At 47.5% G+C, this 18,151-nt stretch overlaps 1 protein-coding gene across 1 annotated transcript; it reads right to left on the bottom strand.

The window, feature by feature from the left end:
- Positions 1-1,006: 1,006 nt before the first annotated feature.
- On the bottom strand, positions 1,007-5,340 carry Six1 (SIX homeobox 1). The gene is made up of 2 exons (XM_021201728.1): positions 4,377-5,340; positions 1,007-2,352 (listed from the first exon to the last, which is right to left on the bottom strand). Exons 1-2 carry the CDS (start codon positions 4,934-4,936, stop codon positions 2,058-2,060), a joined length of 855 nt encoding a protein of 284 aa, XP_021057387.1. The 5' UTR covers positions 4,937-5,340; the 3' UTR covers positions 1,007-2,057.
- Between the last annotated feature and the right edge of the window lie 12,811 nt (positions 5,341-18,151).

The following is an 18,151-nucleotide window of genomic DNA, read 5'->3' on the forward strand; positions in this document are numbered from 1 at the left end:
TCCAAAACACTAACAAGGGAGAATGGGACCCGGAGCTCCCAGACCAAATGATGGTCTCTGTGTGCACATCTGTCCATCACCAAGGGAAAATGACTTTATAAGTAAAAGTGACTATATTTAAAAGCACAGTGACCATTTCTCTTCTGAACTCAAAACAATCCGACAGTCAAAAAAAAAAAAAAAAACCAACTCATTATAGGGAGCCTTAATTTCACACACACACACACACACACACACACACACTCTTTCCTTCTCTCTCTCTCTCTCTCTCTCTCTCTCTCTCTCTCTCTCTCTCTCTCTCCAGGTCAAAAACAATACGGAAAGGTAAGAAAGAAATATATTAATATTGACACTTATAGATGTGGAAAAATCAAAATTATGAAACTGTCATGTCAGAAAATAAATAAACTCTCCCTGGGGAACAATATTTTACAAAGCATGAGCAAGCCAACCCTGTTATCCTGAGTAGAATTTTAATAAATAATGCCATTTGTCTCGCTAGTCTTAAAAGCTAAATACAGAAGATACATCATTTTGCCCCAAGCAAAAAGATCGTGGAGCCTTCATGATTACTGGGATTTTTCTGGGCACTATCTGACAAAAGAGCTTCGGATGACCTGCTTTTTTATTTGTACAAATCAATTCATAATCTTAAATTCTTGTTCAAGTTCCCTTTAAAAAAATAGATAAATTAGATTTACTGTCACAGTCTTTTCATAAGTTGCTAACACAAAAGAGCCAAGCTAACATATGAAGGCTGTGGAGAAGAAACAGTGGTAAACAAAACTGCATTTCTAAATAACAAAAAAATAAATAAATACCCAAGGCTAAATTTCTTTGCTTTCGTCATATCATTAACCTAGCCACTATTCTCTCTGTTTCAGGTGACAGACTTCAAAAATAACCTCTGCAGCTCAAAACTACTACTAAGAAAGCAGGAAAACTTGTTTTTAAATAGGCCCCTTGACAGCAATACACAACTCACCTTTCAGAGACAGAATCAAACTCCTGCTGGTCTACTGAGTTTTAATTTAGACTGGTTTAGGTACAATAGAACCGAGGCCTAAAAACACATGCTGTTTTAGTAACAAACACCAGGCTGCCAGATTGGTTGGCACCCCCCCCTGTAAGTAGGAACTAGGAGTAACAGAGCCCTCAGGACAGAGGCAGCCTACAGATAGGAGTGTTTCTGAGGAAGAACTGATGACATTTAGGAAAGCGGGTTTTCCCCCTCCCTCCTTGGTACATGTTTAGAGTTTGTCATAAAAATTAAAAAAAAAAAAACAAGAAAACAATCACCAAAACCCCTATTCAATTTGACAAAAATAGTTGTATTACTAACATCGCTGCTACTCTAACCGCCTCCCATAGAGAGCATTAAGACATTTAGGCACTTGTTTCCCTTGCTAATACTGCTCTTTTATTTTAATCTACATAAAATTATTTAACACTAAATATGAAAAATGTAAACTTAATCTTCCCATCAAAAAACAGCTGTGATTATAGTTTTCCTATTCATCTTAAGAAGGCAGCCAGTTCCCCTCACACTGAAGGTTTCTTGTTTTCATTATTTTGATCTCTCTCCCTCTTCATTTCCTTTTCCTGTTCCCTAAACCGTTTCTCCATAAATAAATTAAAAAAACTAATTAAAATCCAGCTGATTTGTAATTTCTGTTCATTAAAAGAAGACGAAGAGGAGGAGAAAGAAGAGGAAGAAGAGGAGGAAGAGGTGGGAGAAGGGACTACTGTAAAGGATGCCTGGGTTGCCCAGAACCAAGCCTGGCTGTTTTTGTTATTTCCTGACCTTTTAGTGGGAGGGGAAATGCAAGGGTAGTAAGAGTCGGAGAGAAGAGAGAGAGAGGATGCTCAACTGAGACCGCTGTTGGTTGTAATTTTTAAAAAGACAATTGTGAAAGCCTGTGGTTCCTTTCTGCGCAAAGAACCCCAGAAACAAGCTGCAGAATTGTCCCTGGCGTCTATGTACAAGTGTCCCCTAGATTGCTGTGGTTGGTTGCTGCTCCGGCCATCCCTTCAAGACCCACTTAGTATCTCCCCACTTAGGAACCCAAGTCCACCAGACTGGAGGTTAGTGGGCCCAGCAGAGAGTCCTGGAGCTGGTGCTGATGGGCTTGCAGACCGTGGCTGGGCTGGGAGGCTGTGAGGCCTGGAAGAGAATAGTTTGAGCTCCTGGCGTGGCCCATATTGCTCTGGAGCAGAAGGACCGAGTTCTGGTCTGGACTTTGGGGAGGTGAGAATTCCTCTTCTGAGCTGGACATGAGCGGCTTGCCCCCTTCCAGAGGAGAGAGTTGATTCTGCTTGTTGGAGGAGGAATTATTGTTTTCGGTGTTCTCCCTGAGAAATAGACAACGCCATATGGTTAAAAAAAAAAAAAGGTTTGTTTTGTTGTTGTTGTTTTTAAAAAGTGTGAGATGAAAGAAGGGGGGCTGGGAGGAGGAAAGGGCCATTGTGCAATCTGTCACCAACCCAAACGGAGGCGCTCTGCCTCCCACCCAGCCCCAAGGGTCATGGAGGTGAAGAGGCGGCCTAAAGAAATGGGGTGGGGGCTGCTTGGATACAGTTCCTTATTTTACTGTACTCTTAATCGGATGAGCCAGATTTATTTAAAATAAACCAAAAAATAATAATAATAAGTGTTTTCAGCTTTGTTCAAGCAGCTATGTTTAAGTACCCATTAACCAGCCCCATAGTTCCAAGTAACTATTTGGAAGTCTTCGACAAATGGTCGTTGCGATAACGAAATGATCAGGGGACAAACTGCCCAATGCACCAATGCTTGCTGTGACCCAAGTCAATTGCCTGCCTCCATCTGAGGAAACAATTAGATGACCAGTTTCCCTGCCCCTGTCCGGAGGCTGGGGTCCCAGAGACCTAGGACAGGTCATGGGAAGTCGTGCCTAGAGCGGCCCAGTGACCTGAGTAAACACAGGGAGCTTAGCCAGTCTCTCTCGGATTTCACCCGGGAGTGGGCCCTCGCTTGGCTTCGGGAACCGGCCCTTTTGTAAACTAAAGGGTAGCTGGAACCGTGCAATCCCTGATTCCTTAGTCCCAGTTCATTCCCCAGCCCCTCCTGCTTTCCTCTCCAGCTGCTCGCCCACAATCCAGAGCCTCCTACCCTTTCTCAGCCGGGCAAACTTCGCTGCCCCGCCCCGGCTGGGCGCCGGCCGACCCCGCACAACGGAGTGTCAGTCCGTCACCGCACCGGGTTCCCCGGTCCCACTCAACTTCAAGACAGCTCGCTCTTCCTCCTTTCCAGCGCCGGCAGCCACCCGGAGCCTAGCGCTCGCCCGCCTGCACACTCCCTTCCCAGCATGGTCTCTCTCTTCCGGAGAGCCCCTTTCCGCGGAATTTAGGCAGGCTCTGTGGTTTCCCCACCCAGAGGGAATCCTGGAGCCAGATCTTCGGCCCCCAGGCTGCCAGTGAACAAAGGCGAGCACAGCGGGGCTCTGTGCCCAGCTCCCCAACTTTTCCGCCCTGCGCGCCTCCGAACCTCGGCCAGAAGCTCCGCTGCGAACCTCCCGGGCCGAGGAGCCGCCGCGTCTGCGCGAGGAGAGGAGGGGAGAAGGGAGACTTTTCCCCTTCCTTTCTTTCTTTCTCTTTCTTTCTTTTCTTTCTTTCTTTCTTTTTTTTTTTTTTTTTTTAAAGCTTTGCTTCCGAGCTCCCGGGAGGGGGAAGCCAGCGACTGGAGCCCTTCTCCTCGCCCGCAGCGGCGGCGGCGGGGCCAGCGAAAGCAACTCGGCCAAGCACGAGGGAGCGCGGCAGGCGGCAGTCTTCTCCCAGCTTGGGGCCTCTGATAGGACACCCAGCAGCGACACCCTCGGAGTCCCCTTTCCAGGGTATTTCTTTTTACAAGATTCCTCCCTTTGTCCAACTAGCGCGGAATGAAGCAGAACTCTCCTCCATAGACTAGCCGGAGAGAATGAGCAGAGAGCCGGGAGGTACTGGGGGCCGAGCGTTCGACTCAGACCAGCTTCAAGCCGGAGCAAAAGGGCGGAGGTTCGAGACCTTCCGCCGTACCGAGCCGTTTCCCTCGCGACACCAAGCAATAACCCCCCCCCGTTTCCTCTGATCTAAAACTCCCTGGCCACCCCCTTTCTTCGCCGGAGCCAGCCCGGAGAACGTGAAACAAACCCAGTGCCAACAGTTCCCCATCAAAGAAACCCACGCGCGGGTGCTCCACGCAAACGCCACTCAGTCGCTAACAGACAACCTCAAGAGTTCATGAACTTTTACTGCAGCGTCGCCGAGGCCGGGGCGCCGCCCCACGGACCTCTGCGGGTAGGGAGCCGGTGGCGACGCCTGCGGGGGCAGAAGGGAGCGAAGGTTACCCGAGCCTGGTGGGCAAGCACGCCGCGTACCTTTCCTTGGCCTCGGCGGCCCGGTCTCTTTGCCTCCGGTTCTTAAACCAGTTGCTGACCTGGGTGGTGGTGAGGCCAGTGGCCTCGGCCAGCTCCCGTTTCTCCCTCGGTGAAGGATAGGGGTTGTGCGCGTACCACTCTCGCAGCACGCCCCGAGACTTCTCCTTAAAGCAGTAGCTGGTCTCCTCGCCGTCCCAGATGGTCCGCGGCAACGGGAATTTTCGGCGCACCCGATATTTGCCCACGGCACCCAGGGGTCGGCCGCGAAGTTTCTCGGCCTCCACGTAGTGCGCTTTCAGCCACAGCTGCTGCAGTTTGGGGTGATTGTGAGGCGAGAACTGGTGGCTCTCCAGGATCTTGTAGAGCTCGCGGAAGTTGCCGCGGTGGAAGGCGACCACCGCCTTGGCCTTGAGCACGCTCTCGTTCTTGTGCAGGTGATCGCAGGCGGGCAACGACCACAAGAACCTGCCCAGGCGTTCCAGGTTCCCTCCTTGCTGCAGAACTTCGCACACGCACGCCACTTGCTCTTGCGTAAAACCAAACGACGGCAGCATCGACATGGCTGGCGCTGCCGGGGCGCACGGGCCCGGGCGCACGCGGCAGTGAGCAGAGCTGGGAGAGCAAGGGGCGGCTGCCGCGGGGAGGGGGGCGCGGCTGCTCCTAACCCCCTCCCTAGTCTTGGCTCAGGCGAAGAGACCAGTCGGACCTCGGCGGGTGGGAGGCGAAGGAAGACGAAGAGAAGTAGGGGTGAGCTAGACTCCGAGTGGCTGGCGCTCTCTGCAGCCTTCTGGGCCTCGCTGGCTCCTGCCTGCCGCCGGGTGGATGCTGCTGGTTGCCGGGGAACTTGGTTTCTGTTCTCCCCGGAGCGGCCTTAAAGCGCGCAGTGTCCCCGACACGCTGATTGGCTGCGAGCGGCGCCTATCCGAAGCTGGCCAGCCTGCGCGCCGCCCGGCCCGGCAGCAAAGCCGCGCCGCCCTGCCGCCCCGCGTGGGGAGGGCGAAGCTGCCGACGCTGCCTGGAATAAGAAGTGGTGGGAGGAGAAGGACCCGGAGAGGTGGGAAGTGAGGTGGGGTCGGGAGGAGGGAACTAGGGTGCTGAAAAGGGTGGTGACCAAGTCAGGACCTTGCGAAGCGGCGCCCTCTTTGGTGTCACCTAAGGGGAGCCTCACGCATCTCAGCACAAATCAATGACTGCAGACCGTTCTAATGACCCTCTTCTCCATACTCTTAGCCCTGTCTCTTGCAGTCTTGGCTTTTCCCGGTGAGCTCATATTTAATTACCTTAATGTTAAGATGAATAAATAATGGATTGATGAATAGCTTATGGAATGAGATAAATAATACAAGAGGAGACTAGGGTTCTGCGCTGCAAGCACTCTGAAAGTGGCTTCTTCCAGGTTTGGCTCCTGGAGGTGAAGAAAAACCTAGCCCTCCACTCCCACCCCCCAACTCCTACACCCTTTCTCTTCCTAACCCCCAACACCTCCCAAAGGGCTCAAGGACTCTGATCTGGGCGACATTCTCCTCATTCTCCAAGTGCCTCTAGAAGAGGGATCAGAAGAGTTGAACCTGGCACTGTAGCATAGAGATACTAGGGCTTCATTTGCAATTTAGTGTCTTGCTGTCCGTCTGTCCATAGACTTCTGGACTCAGTTTCCCCAATTGTACGGTTGTGTTTTTTCAAAGCAACCCCTGCTACCGATGGATGCCAAAAAGCTTTACTTGCTATTAGCAAAAAAATTTGGGGAACCTCATGCAAAAGGCGCTGAGTGGGGTGTAAATTAAATAAAACTGTGCCCAGCTCCAATAACTGTCTGGTTGTAACATAATCCTTGCTCTGCTCTGAGAGGGACACTGCCCTCTAAGCTAGAACCACAGTGGCTCCAAGAAGATTAAATAAAGCGTGTGTGTGTGTGTGTGTGTGTGTGTGTGTGTGTGTGTGTGTTTGCAATGCTGGCCTATTTTGCTACCAGCCAATGAGATGTGTCCTGCAATTTAAGTTCCATCATCTGCTATTTTGTTTCTGTGGGGAGAATGCTTAGTAAAACTGCACAGACAAATGAAGCTGTAATTATCTTAAGCCTCATTTGCACACCTTGTTCCAAAGCAATTATTAAAAGGATTTCAAAAACAATTAGCCTCTCTAAACAAAGATAATCTATTGTCAGGAGCTAAGGCAGGCAACAGATAAGAACAATGGGTGGAGATAAGGGAAGGTGGAGGGAGAGTGACTTTATGACTATACTTATCTCTAATTAGATAAGTTGAAAACAGAATTTTAAGTACACTTCAAAAATGCTTTTGATTTCGGTGTGCCCTCTTAGGGAGTGGCAGGGAGCGAACACTAGGCTCTTCAAACTAGCTTGTCTCCTTTCCGTGTTTTGATTCCATCAGCCAAAGAACCCTTTGCATTTTGAGATCTAAGTGAGAGAAGGGATTCCCTTTGTATTATTTAGATGGTTTTAAAATAATGCACCCAGTTCAGTGCACCCTGCTTTCAACCTCATAAAGGGTTCCCACCTCGGGGCTGTTTCCCTCGAGAGATTGTAAGTAGCCAGAAAACCTCTGCTCTGATGAGCTCCCACACAAGGCTTTCTGCTTCCTTGAAACTCCGTCTATCCAGAGCAATTAAACCTTGGAAGCAGATGCTGATACATCATTACATTTAGGCTTGGGTTTTTTTTTTTTAATATATAAAATGCATTTAATGGTGTTTATCATTTCAAAAGAGCTCCTGCCACATGGTATGCCTAATGACTTACTTTCTAAACTGGAAGCCTGGCACTGCTGAGCCCAAGGCTGTGTGCCTGGTAATTTTCCCTCGCTGTCTTATTTTAGTGCTCATGACGTTTCAGTTGAAGTCTTGGGGAACTGCAGTGTCCTGCCAAGAGGAATGTCTCTGCTTGGAACAGTCCTTATTGACATGGCAGCTGTGTGAGGACCAGAATGGGGACTTATACGGGCTCTCAAAATCAGTACCCTAAAGTCTGGAACAAGTGTGCACAATTAAAATGGGAAGAGGGTTATAAGCACAATCACATCTCTTAAGAGACAAGCCGTAAGTTGAGTACAGCGGGTAATTTGTAATTAACTGTCTTCATGGTGAAGGGAGGTATAACTCACAGATAAGTACAGGTATTCATTTACAGAGGATAACGGGAGAGCGATAGCAGTGTATGACCGCCATTTCATGGCATCCTCCAGAGCCCCCTATGTTTCATCTCCGTTCAAAGGGAATCAAAACTGTACCAGACACTTGTGACACGTGGGAAGAGGAGAGGCGCAGCTGATATGATAAATAACAGCGAGGTAAATGAGAATATTTTTTCCTCAGAGGCCAGGCGGTGGGGGGAGGGGTTGGACACACCAGCATTCCCCTGCCCCCTCCCCCTTATTCCATTTAATCCAATAGATCGCTTAACTAAAACGGAGAAGGGCTATGTGCTTTGTACCAAGGAGTCTCTCTGCTATTTGGATCCCTCGGTTAAGGGAACCAATTGTTATAAATGATAATTATTGGCTTGGATATATAAGGTTTCCCAAAATGGAACCTTTCACTGAAAACCACTAAAAGAGGTAAAATAACATGAATTTACAAACCACATAAACCAAATGCTCCATTTTAAACCGCTCACAGAAAGGTTTGAGTTGTTCTGTAATATGAAACCTTTGCTGTCAATGCAAATCGCATGAAAAGCAAAGATGGTCAGGAAGTTAAAGGAAACCCAACAGCCTAGTCCACTCGCGCTTAGTAGGCTGAAGCTGGGAGAGGTGCTCTTGAAGTCGGGTTTCGGCGCCTGATGCTTTTACCATGCAGGTAATGAATGGTAGGTACACTTAAGCAGTGGACCGAAAGGCCAAGGAGAAAACATAGGCTGACATAGGCCTTGGATTAAAACCCTGTATCTGGGGATCTACTTGCTTTTTCCCCCTTGGCTTGAAGCAAGATGCCTTGAGGCTCCCAGTCGACTTTCTTTGAGTTCCTTTACCATCAAGAAAGACTTGGGACTCCTACCCTATATTCAGATTTGGAAGTCGAGGGTATCTTCAATAAACTAGTGTCGTCTTTCTGCGGCAGTATGGAGACTCAGATCCGAGCGGAGGCAACATTATTCATCTTTTCCCTCTGCTTTGTCAGAAGTCGCTCATCCCAAGGGTCCTTGGGAACCCGGTTTAGATCCTAAGTGACAGCACGGGAGCTACCACCCACCTGCCCTGGGCGGAACGCCGTTGCCTGCGAGGGCTGAATAGGCCGAGGGATCAGGAAGGGAGATTTGCGGACCCAGAGAGGAGAAACTCAAAACCCGTCCATTAGTAAATGAGTTTTGTGTTGTCAAGGCTCTTTCCCATCCACTTGCTGTTCTGAAAAATAGATCACGTTTCGTTATCTTTAGTGGGAATCTGCAACGCGACACCGGATCCGCGCGTCCCCTCCCTCCCTCCCTCCCTCCCACCCATCCTCTTTGCCTCGTTCTGCCTCACTGAGGGGAGCCGTCCGGCCTCCTCGGCTTATTTCTGAACAATGAGGATTTGTCTGTAGTCCTAATGTATTTATGTATGGGAATAGGGGGTGGCAGTGGCTTTCTCCTGGATGCGAGGGAAGCGTGGGGACAGAGGGCTCCCGCTTCCGTGGTGCTAGGCTGGCCCAGGACTGCCAGTCAACTGCCGCCCCCTCCCACACCTGGACAAACAAAACCAGCTGGAGTCCCACGCCTGAAACCCTGTGCTCTGTCCACGCATGCAGCCCCGAAAAATGCCATCTCAATTTCTTCACTGTCCGGAGAAACATAGAGGGGCAGATAAAACAGGACATCCCCAAACACACGCATCCTAGCTCTGGTCTCCACCAATCCTGAGCTCCCTATCCCGTCCCCTCCTCTCCTTATTCTGAAAACTCCTAGAGAAGGAAAAGCAGGGGTGCTGGGCCCTGCCTTTGGAAGGCATTGCGGTGTGCCTCGGTCTCATTCTCTGTTCTATACTCAAGCTGAGTTCTGTTGTCAGCACCTGAGCTGTCGCCCCTTCGTTCACCCTCTACTCTTGCTTTGTCCCTTTGGTATCCACCTCTTCCTTTCTTCCAGCTCCTTCCTTTCTTCTCCTCCCCCCCCCCCGTGCCCCTTCGCTTATTTTATTTCAGCTGCACACGGAGGAGGCTCAGCCCAGGGACACGAATGGTCACTTCTGAACCAGAAGATCCCATTCAGCATAAGTGGCTGGCCATCACCTTTCTGGAAAATGAGGTGTCACAATCAGTCCTGAAGCCTGTAAGACACATGGTCCATTTCTCCTTAAACATTACATCGGGGAGCAAGTTTACAAAATGAAAACTCCCCGGGAGTCTTTATCTTCCATCGGATTTTCAGTCAACTTTCCCTCCCTCTCTCTCGACTAATGTACATCCTGAGTATCACATCTGTCTAAGCTAGAAGAATTTCCTTTCGGGAGGTGAAAGCCTACAGCTCCTCCTGTTCAGAGGAAAGTGCCAGTGATGCTAATTCGGGGTGACACTAAATAAACAGTTAGGGTGGACTGGAAAGATGGAGTTAATTATCCAGTGAGCTGCGTTTCAGCCCAGACCATCAGGGGCTGATTTGTTTTGGCTCATACTCCAAAAAAGGAGACAACCCGCTTTCTTCTGCACATCTCTTTGGGATCCTGGTCATTCATATCTTGAACAAACAAAACAAAACCCACTATCCGGGTACCGCCGCTTGAACTCTCTTTATTAAACTTATACAGACTGCAAAATTGTATATAGAGAAAATGCAAACATATTCTTAAGAGAAAACAATCAGGATAGTTAGGGAACCCCCAAAATTTTTTAAAGTTTCAGTTGTAAGGAAGTAGTCAGTGTGTACCCTCCCCATCTTTTCGCTTGGTTCTTTATAATCAATTTATAAATCTACCTGTTTATTTTTTTAAAAAACTAAAATGTTAGTCTGCCTTTTGTCGTGTTCTCTCTCTCTCTCTCAAAAATCAGACTTCGTGAAATTTTAGATGCAATTAGATTTATTGTTTGCGTGATTCCCTGACTATCCGGTTTCCTCAGGTAAGCCTGTACTTATATATAAATCCTAGTAACTTAAAACGTCTCCCTCCCCAGTTAAACCCCCCTCACTCACACACACACACACACACACACACACACACACACATTCTGATATTAATAATCCCCGGCTGCCCCTCTTTCCGGGTCATTACGGTACTGCTGGTCTCTAATCAATCCTAATGCGATGGCAATTGGAGTCCCTGATGACTGCGGCTCGAATTTCTTGTAATGGCTCTACCACATTTTCCTGGACCTCTTTCTTTAACCTGAGATGCCAGGGGGACGAGTCCCTCCTCAGCTACTGATTACTTCAAGATGTGGGGGCTGGCTTGAACAGAGGGAGAAAGACACGCGCACAGTGTGGCCGCCACAGCCTGCAGGGATGAATTGACGTCTGCACGCCGGGCAAAGGCACCCGAGTACCTCTTACTGTTCTTCTTTCTTCCCTGCGTCATTGCCCAAGGCCCAATTCACCCTGGAGGGCCGAGATTAAGACTTGTAGACTGTCTCCCCCACCCCCATCCCTGGTGTGCAGAAGCCTGGCTGAGTCCCTCCAGCTTTACGGAGTTCCCCCTTGCCGAGCTCTCCCACTCCACCCTACTCCTTCCAGGCCTGCCTTTTACTGCCTTTCTCAGAGCCGGTTCCCCTTTCCTCCGCTTCCTCCCCAGTTTCAATGTGGTTTCCCAGAAGAGACCAGATTCTCCAATACTGGTTCAGACAATTGACCTCTTTTTCTACTCCTCGGTCCTGTCTAAAGTTCTCAACCTGTTATAGACCCCAAAACCCGCTCTCAGCTTGGCCTGATTATGTCAGGACACTAGCCTTTCTTTCCCCAAGCTCTGAGGATCCATCTCTGAGAGACCTTAATCTGTAGGGGCAAAGGACCAATTCTTCTTTCTGACTGAAAGACAGAGCCTACAGCCACAGCTCCGAGCAGGGTTTCCCTCTCCCCAACCGAAAGTTCCTCGATCTGTTCCCCCAACACTTGCTCAGGCTCAACCCTCAGGCGATCGACACGTTCGCCACAGTCGTGTTCTTCCATTTCGCAGTCTAAAGCCATTTAGAGTAACCCGAGCCCAGGATAATTGCCACGTCTCTGCCGTGATACTTTTAAAAAACAGGGTAATGCTTCTGAATTGCGGAAGAAAGTGTTGCGGACAAATTGGGCGCTGAGCTGCCGAGATAGATGGCTTTGTTAGGAATGGCCAGTGGTTTGTGGCTCAATTAGTTCATTTCTGGGAGCCGCCTGTGTTCGACAGGGAGGTCACCTCGAGGCGAACTCGCCCTATCGCTCCAGGAACAAGAAGGAGTTCCGTCCAGGGTGTGGGATCATTTTAGGCCTGTGATTTCTGTGGACGAATGCCCACGTTGTAGGAAATCAGTTAGCTATTGTTTTTCTACAAGGGCTGAGTTGGGTTTTCACAGGCGGAGTTGGGCTGAATGGGCCGCGCAGCATTTATTTGTCTGCAACCCTCTGAACAGTGGAGAAAGAAACCTCAGGCCGAGGGAACCGGGAAGGTGTTCACTCACCCGTGCCTGGCTGGGAGTCTTACCCACTCTCCTGTGCTTCTACTTTGCAATACCGTTACAGTTCTTGGCAAAGGCCTCCTGGAAACCAGCGGGGTAAGCTGCCGGAAGCCTGTGAACCTCGAGGGACACGTTTAGGACTAGGAAGGAGGCTGCACGATTTTTTTTTTATTTCCCACCCCACCCCCCACCTATCACTTCGCGTGCAGACTGGGTCCCGGATCGTTAGGTGCGCTCAGTTAGGTGCGCACCCCGAGTGTTCCCATGGGGACCGCAGAACCTGGCCTCACCGCGGACCTGGTGCCGCGGCGGTGCAGGGACAGCTCCGCCCAGTTGTGCAGAGCGGGGGGGGGGGGGCTCGAGTGCTCTAGCCAGATGGCCGGGGGACCCGGACCCAGGCGTGCTCTCAGGCCGCTGCTCTCCAGGTCTGATGGAGGAATAGAAGGGCAGAACGCCGCAAGGGCTGGAGGAAGGAGGAGACTCAGGGCGGGAGGGCGGGAACCAGAGGGAGGCGCCGGAAGGTCAGCCGAGCAGGATGGGGGTGCAGACCGACCGAACAGGCCGGAGGAGAGAGGGCGCTGTCTTCCTGGCAAAGCAGCATTCGGCCTGCAGGAACCGAAACAAAAAAGGAACCGGGCCATAAGGAACTTTGCAGGCCAGAGGTGCTCCCGTTTGCTCTAGGCAAGCAAAGAATCCGGACTCCTTTTCCTAGTGAAGGCTGCTCTCGGTGTCTTAGAACCTGCAAGGGACTTCTCGAAGCACCTCAGCCAGGAAGAGCGAAGACTAGGAAAAACCTCTACGTTACCATATGCAGTTGGCCAGGGTGCTCTGGTAAAGACCAGAAATATCCAAAAAAATCCATCTATTAATCATTCTCCGTCCAGATCCACAAATATGAAAATTATTTATTGAGGAATTGTTATCCCTCTATTCCCAATGTCCACACTTCTCTATCACCTATCAAGGACACTGTGTTCTTGTCTTCCCATAAGCATAATAAGCCAGAGAAAGCAGAGCAGAAGGGTCTCAGAGCCAGATAGATCCCACATCAATGAGCTGTCTTGAAAGGTCCTTCTTGGTGGGTAGTTGTAAAGGACCTCCTGCTTTAGGCACAGATACCAGAACCCGTTGTTTCCATTCCACTGGAGCATCTCAAGTTGCGAACTCCATTTGAATTTCCTGAAGAGACCTGACTCTTCGGTAGCCCCTCCAGCAGAATCCAGGTGGCCTTGTAGTTCCGCCTTTGGTTGCAGAGCTAATTCCCAGCAGTAACTGGGTGGGCCGCCGTCTGCCTGACTCTTCACATTGACAAACGCTTCTCTTGTGGGAACGTCTGTTTCTATTCATCCGATTTTCTAATTTCTTTGATCAGACTAAATATTTTCTTGGCAAACGGAAATTGACCGTGCCATGAATATGATAACAACCCGCTTGGAAAAGAGCTATTTTGTTTCCAAGCAGCAGGAACAAGGAGGGGTAATGCGGGTGGGGGTGGGGGCTGGCTCCTAAAAATGCCTGTAACAGATTCCAGCACACATCTTTTTTTTGTTTTCCCCCAGCCTCTGAGAAAACTGCTTCTTCCTCCTGGTATAGCGCCTTTCTCCCCTCCCTTCAAGTAAACATACACCTGGCCTTCTAAGACTCTTTGATACTCTTTATTAAAAAAATAGAACTTCAATGGATGTCTCTGGAAATTTTCCCTTTTAAAACGCAGATGAAAGGCAGGGTTACTACAATGTTCTCTTAATCCCTTTGCCTTCTGAGTCAAAATAAATATTTTCTTCTGCATGCGTTGCACATCCTGCCTGTTTGACTGTGGCCATAAGCGAATCAACTGGCAATAAAAGTGTTTTTGAGGCTGTGTATGAAATGTAATTGTCTTGAGGTCAAGGGGGGAGGGGAGGAGGAGCATGAGTTGGTGGCTTTCTGAAAAAGCTGCAAAAGAAGGGCCTTTCACCTCTCATTAGTGACGCCATCAGTGCTCGGGCAGAGTGGGACTGAGGTCATGTTACATATGGCACACAGTCTGCTCAGCACTTGAAACGTCAGCTTTGAAATTTTAGAGAGGGGAAAGGTCATCTTTAATAAGCTAACGTCTGGGGCTCCCTTTGCCCTCTTGCTTACTGGGTGGGTGTCCATATGCTTCAGACCCTCTGCTCAAGGTTTGGGTTTTTATTTCAAGTTTGAGTTTTAGGCTGATTTGGCATCCCATCTTCATTTAAGTCTTAATGTTTTCAACTGTTAATGCACCAAAAAGCCTCCTATATTTATAACAACTCTGTCATATTCCCCTTTCTTCTTATGCAATCATAAAACTGTCCATTCTGAGGAATAGCTTTTTTAGAAATCTAACTTCCCATGAGAAATGAGGTATATCTGTCCATCTGCATACATAGATCCAGACATGTGGGCTATAGGGTTACCCATGTGAGTGGATAATTTAGCCTTCACTCCTGCTACATAATTTACTGAACTTTAAAACTTCTATGGCATGTGAAAGCTTTCATTTCTGAAAACTCCTAAAATGTCTCGTGCCAGTTATTGAAATTTCATTTTATTTTGACCATGTGGAGTGGAAGAGATGCTCCAATTAGAATACCCTGATTCCTCTACAAGGCACAAAGCGAAGGCTGCCTGACAGATGGCATGATGGTTTGACAGCACCAAGCAGAAGTGCTAACATTCCATTTCCTCCTTCAGAAGATATTAGGAACATTTGTGAGCATTTAATTCTTAAATTTGTTCAAGTAGTGAAGTCGTGAAGTCAGACAAAGCCAGGCAACTGAACTAGACCCAGACCTCTTTGTAACCATTGTAAAGGTGAATAAAACTAGCTTTGTCATAAAATTCTGCAGGGGTGTTCTCAATATGATTTCTCAATTTACTCAGTTTCCAAAACTTTTCTCTCCATCAAACTGGTGTCCACAGCCCTGGGACACTGTCGATGAATCCCTCCATTATTTCTTCTTCATACCTGTCAATTCCTTTTTTTCTGTTTATCTCGGGTATCCCAGATTTTTGGGTGATCCCCCTGCCTTTCCTTCCTTTGCATAATAATTAACCAATTTTACTTACAAAATAAACCTTAAAAAGATGATTACAATGAAGGGAAACAACTCCAAGCAAGTACATCTACCAGTATTTCAGAAATCTTTCTTCCATTCAGCAATTGAAAACACTCAAGTGCTTTTTAAGCATCCAATTGAGCCAATAAGGAGCTGTTCCTTTGTAAAGAATTTAATGGTTGTAAGATATGGAGAGGTTTGGGGGGTTTCTTTATGACTATTTAGAATTTCAAAAATTCTTACTACCGAATAAGCAAAATTTCAAAAGAGGGGTTTGTGAACAATAGCAACTGAAACAAAAGATGAGCAGAAGGATTTCACAAGCAAGCATGATGTCCAGTAAATAATTCATTTCTAATCACTCTCCTACATTAGGGTTTGCTGCTAATGAGCGACTGGACTTTGTGATACTTTAGCTAACCCAAAGCACTTGAGGCTTTGATGACCCAAATGGTTAGGTAAGTTCAATCAATCTAGTCAATAAAAATTGCAAATAAAGATGCACACTATAGTCAGAGAGAAAGAGAAGAGGGAGGGGGAGAACAAGAATGGATGGATGTGTACGTGACATGTTACACATGTGCATACACGTGTGTGCTTGGGAGAGAGGTAACATTGCTTGTTATATTTAACTTTATTAAAATTTAAAGTCTGCCTCCACACACACACATACACCCAAAACAAAAACAAAAACAAAAACAAAAAACAAAAAACAAAAACAAACAAAAAAAACCCTCCAAGGATAATTTATGTCTCTCCAGTGATCCTGAAAAAACAAGGACTGATTTATTTCAAGCAACAGATTAATCAATGACAGGTTGATAACTCATTAAAGGCCTGTAAAAGGAATAGTAATAATTTTCTCCTCTTATATAATCCCTCACTGCAGAACCCTTCCCATTTTACAAGCCTGAGCCCATCCATCTTCTCAGATCTTTGAGGAGTATTGTGTCTATTACAGAGGATGATGATCCCTATTATAGGAGCAGGGCAGTACTGAGTGCGTGCGGCAGTACATGTCTGTAACCCCAGCATTTGGGAAGCTGAGGCAGCAACTTAAGAGCTTGGGGCCAGCCTGGGCTACCGAGTGAGACCTTGTCTAAGAAAACAAGACATAGCAGTGTGTGTGTGTACAATTTTCCCATGGTAGTGTAATAGAAAGGCAGTTTGGGGACAAGGGCTATGGATTCCAGTCTTTCTGTTGTATCCGATCATTTGTGTTGAACCTGAGAATAAATCCAGGGTCTCTCAAATGCTAACCAAGTGCTCTACCATTGAACTATGCCCCCAGCCTCCCCTTTAATTAATTAATTAATTAATTTATTTTTAAAAAGAAGTTTTCCACACAGAAATAAATTATTAAAATGGGTTTTGCCTGGTGTGCTCATAACCCTATCGCTGTGCTCATCTGTCCCTAGCACTAAAAACAAAAACGACAACAAAGTGAATACTTACAAGATATTTTTCCTCTTAAGGTAGACTCTGTAATACAGGGTCAAGATATCTGGGACATTTCATGAATGTTTTTAAATTGCCAGGGCGGGGGGAAGAAGCAACATGAAATAGAATTGGCCTGCTCAGTTCTCCCATTCTGTCAGGAAACAAGCTGTTGTCTTACTGCCAATGTCCCGTGGGAGGAGACGATTATAGGGCTATGAACCATCCCACGGAGAAGTTATTAAGTGTTCACAAACAGGGTCACAATAGAAAACTTGTCGCTGACAAGACCTGGTCTATTTTGAATTGTTTACTAGTATTCGACTTATTGAAGAGCAGAAAGATGAGTGAAGTTTCTATAAGATTAAGGATGGGGTCATTTACAGGGCAGCACTTTCCAAACTTTGAGAAGGCAAAAGAGATCCCGAAGGAAGTTCCACCCAGCCCTCCTGAGGCCTGCTGAGGGCCCTGGACTCATCACTAAAGCAAACACTGCAGGCAGTGTTAACGCAGCTAGCTGGTGAGCTCTCTGAGAGGGAAATGTCACTCTCCTGAAGTCAGAGCATAGTAAAAGGGGGGGCCTTTCAAGGGGAACAGAGTTAAAGTTAGAAATTTGTACTAATCTGGGACTTAATCTTTCACACGTTTTTAAGAAAATTGAGAGGTTAGGTTTTTGGTGAATAAGAGACAAGGTTTCCAAGTAATTCTGTAGAAATGAGAAGTTGATGGAGGGAGGCCTTGCCTAGCATGTGCTTAGACACTGGCCTACAGTCTCAACACCACAAGAGAAATGACGAAAAACCAAGCCATTGCTCTTGCTGAGTTCCTACAACTAATAACAGACCAGGGGCCACAAGAGACAAAAAGTCTCTGAAGAGAATCTTAACACCCATCGTAAACGTTAAGCAAGTCTCCTGGTTTAAGGAACAGTGCAGAGTATTGCTTCCTAACCATGAGCATAAAAGCCCTGGCTGAAACTCATTCTGTAGACCAGGCTTTCCTTGAACTCACAGAGATCCACCTGCCTCTGCTTCCTATGGGCTGGGATTAAAGATGTGCATGACCACACCTGGTAAAGTCTTTTCCTTTTTAAACACATCTCTCTATTGTGTCTGAGTCCTATTGCAGAGCATAGCTCAGACTTTTCTTCTACATATGCAAGAAATAGAGATGCTCTGGAGAGCTACTGTGTGACTGAGGAGTCAGAAAAGATCTGTGAGGACGTTAGATGTCACCTACGCTGAGGGTAGTGGCCTTTTCTTGCTCATAAATGTGTATAAACGAACTTTAAGTTACTTATTTTCTATTGATTTGTGTATGTGTGTGAGTACCCATGCAAGTGCATGTACCTCTGTGTGTGTGCACGTGTTACTGAAAACAGGAGCCAGGGCCTCTCAAATGCTAGGCAGGTGTTCTACCACTGAGATAAGCCTTTAAACCACCCACCCCTCCACACACACACACCTCTTTTAAGACAAGGTCTTATTAAGAAGCTCAGTTCGACCTGAACTTGTTATCTTTCTGCTCACCCTGGCCTATGCTGGGGTTACAAGTATACATCACCAAGATGGGGTACACCTGCCAATTTCAGTAGGAGAGAGGAGAGAGAGAGAGAGAAGAAGAAGAAGAAGAAGAAGAAGAAGAAGAAGAAGAAGAAGAAGAAGAAGAAGAAGAAGAAGAAGAGGAGGAGGAGGAGGAGGA

Source organism: Mus pahari, chromosome 7 (assembly GCF_900095145.1).
Source record: "Mus pahari chromosome 7, PAHARI_EIJ_v1.1, whole genome shotgun sequence".
NCBI classification, from domain to species: Eukaryota; Metazoa; Chordata; class Mammalia; order Rodentia; family Muridae; genus Mus; species Mus pahari.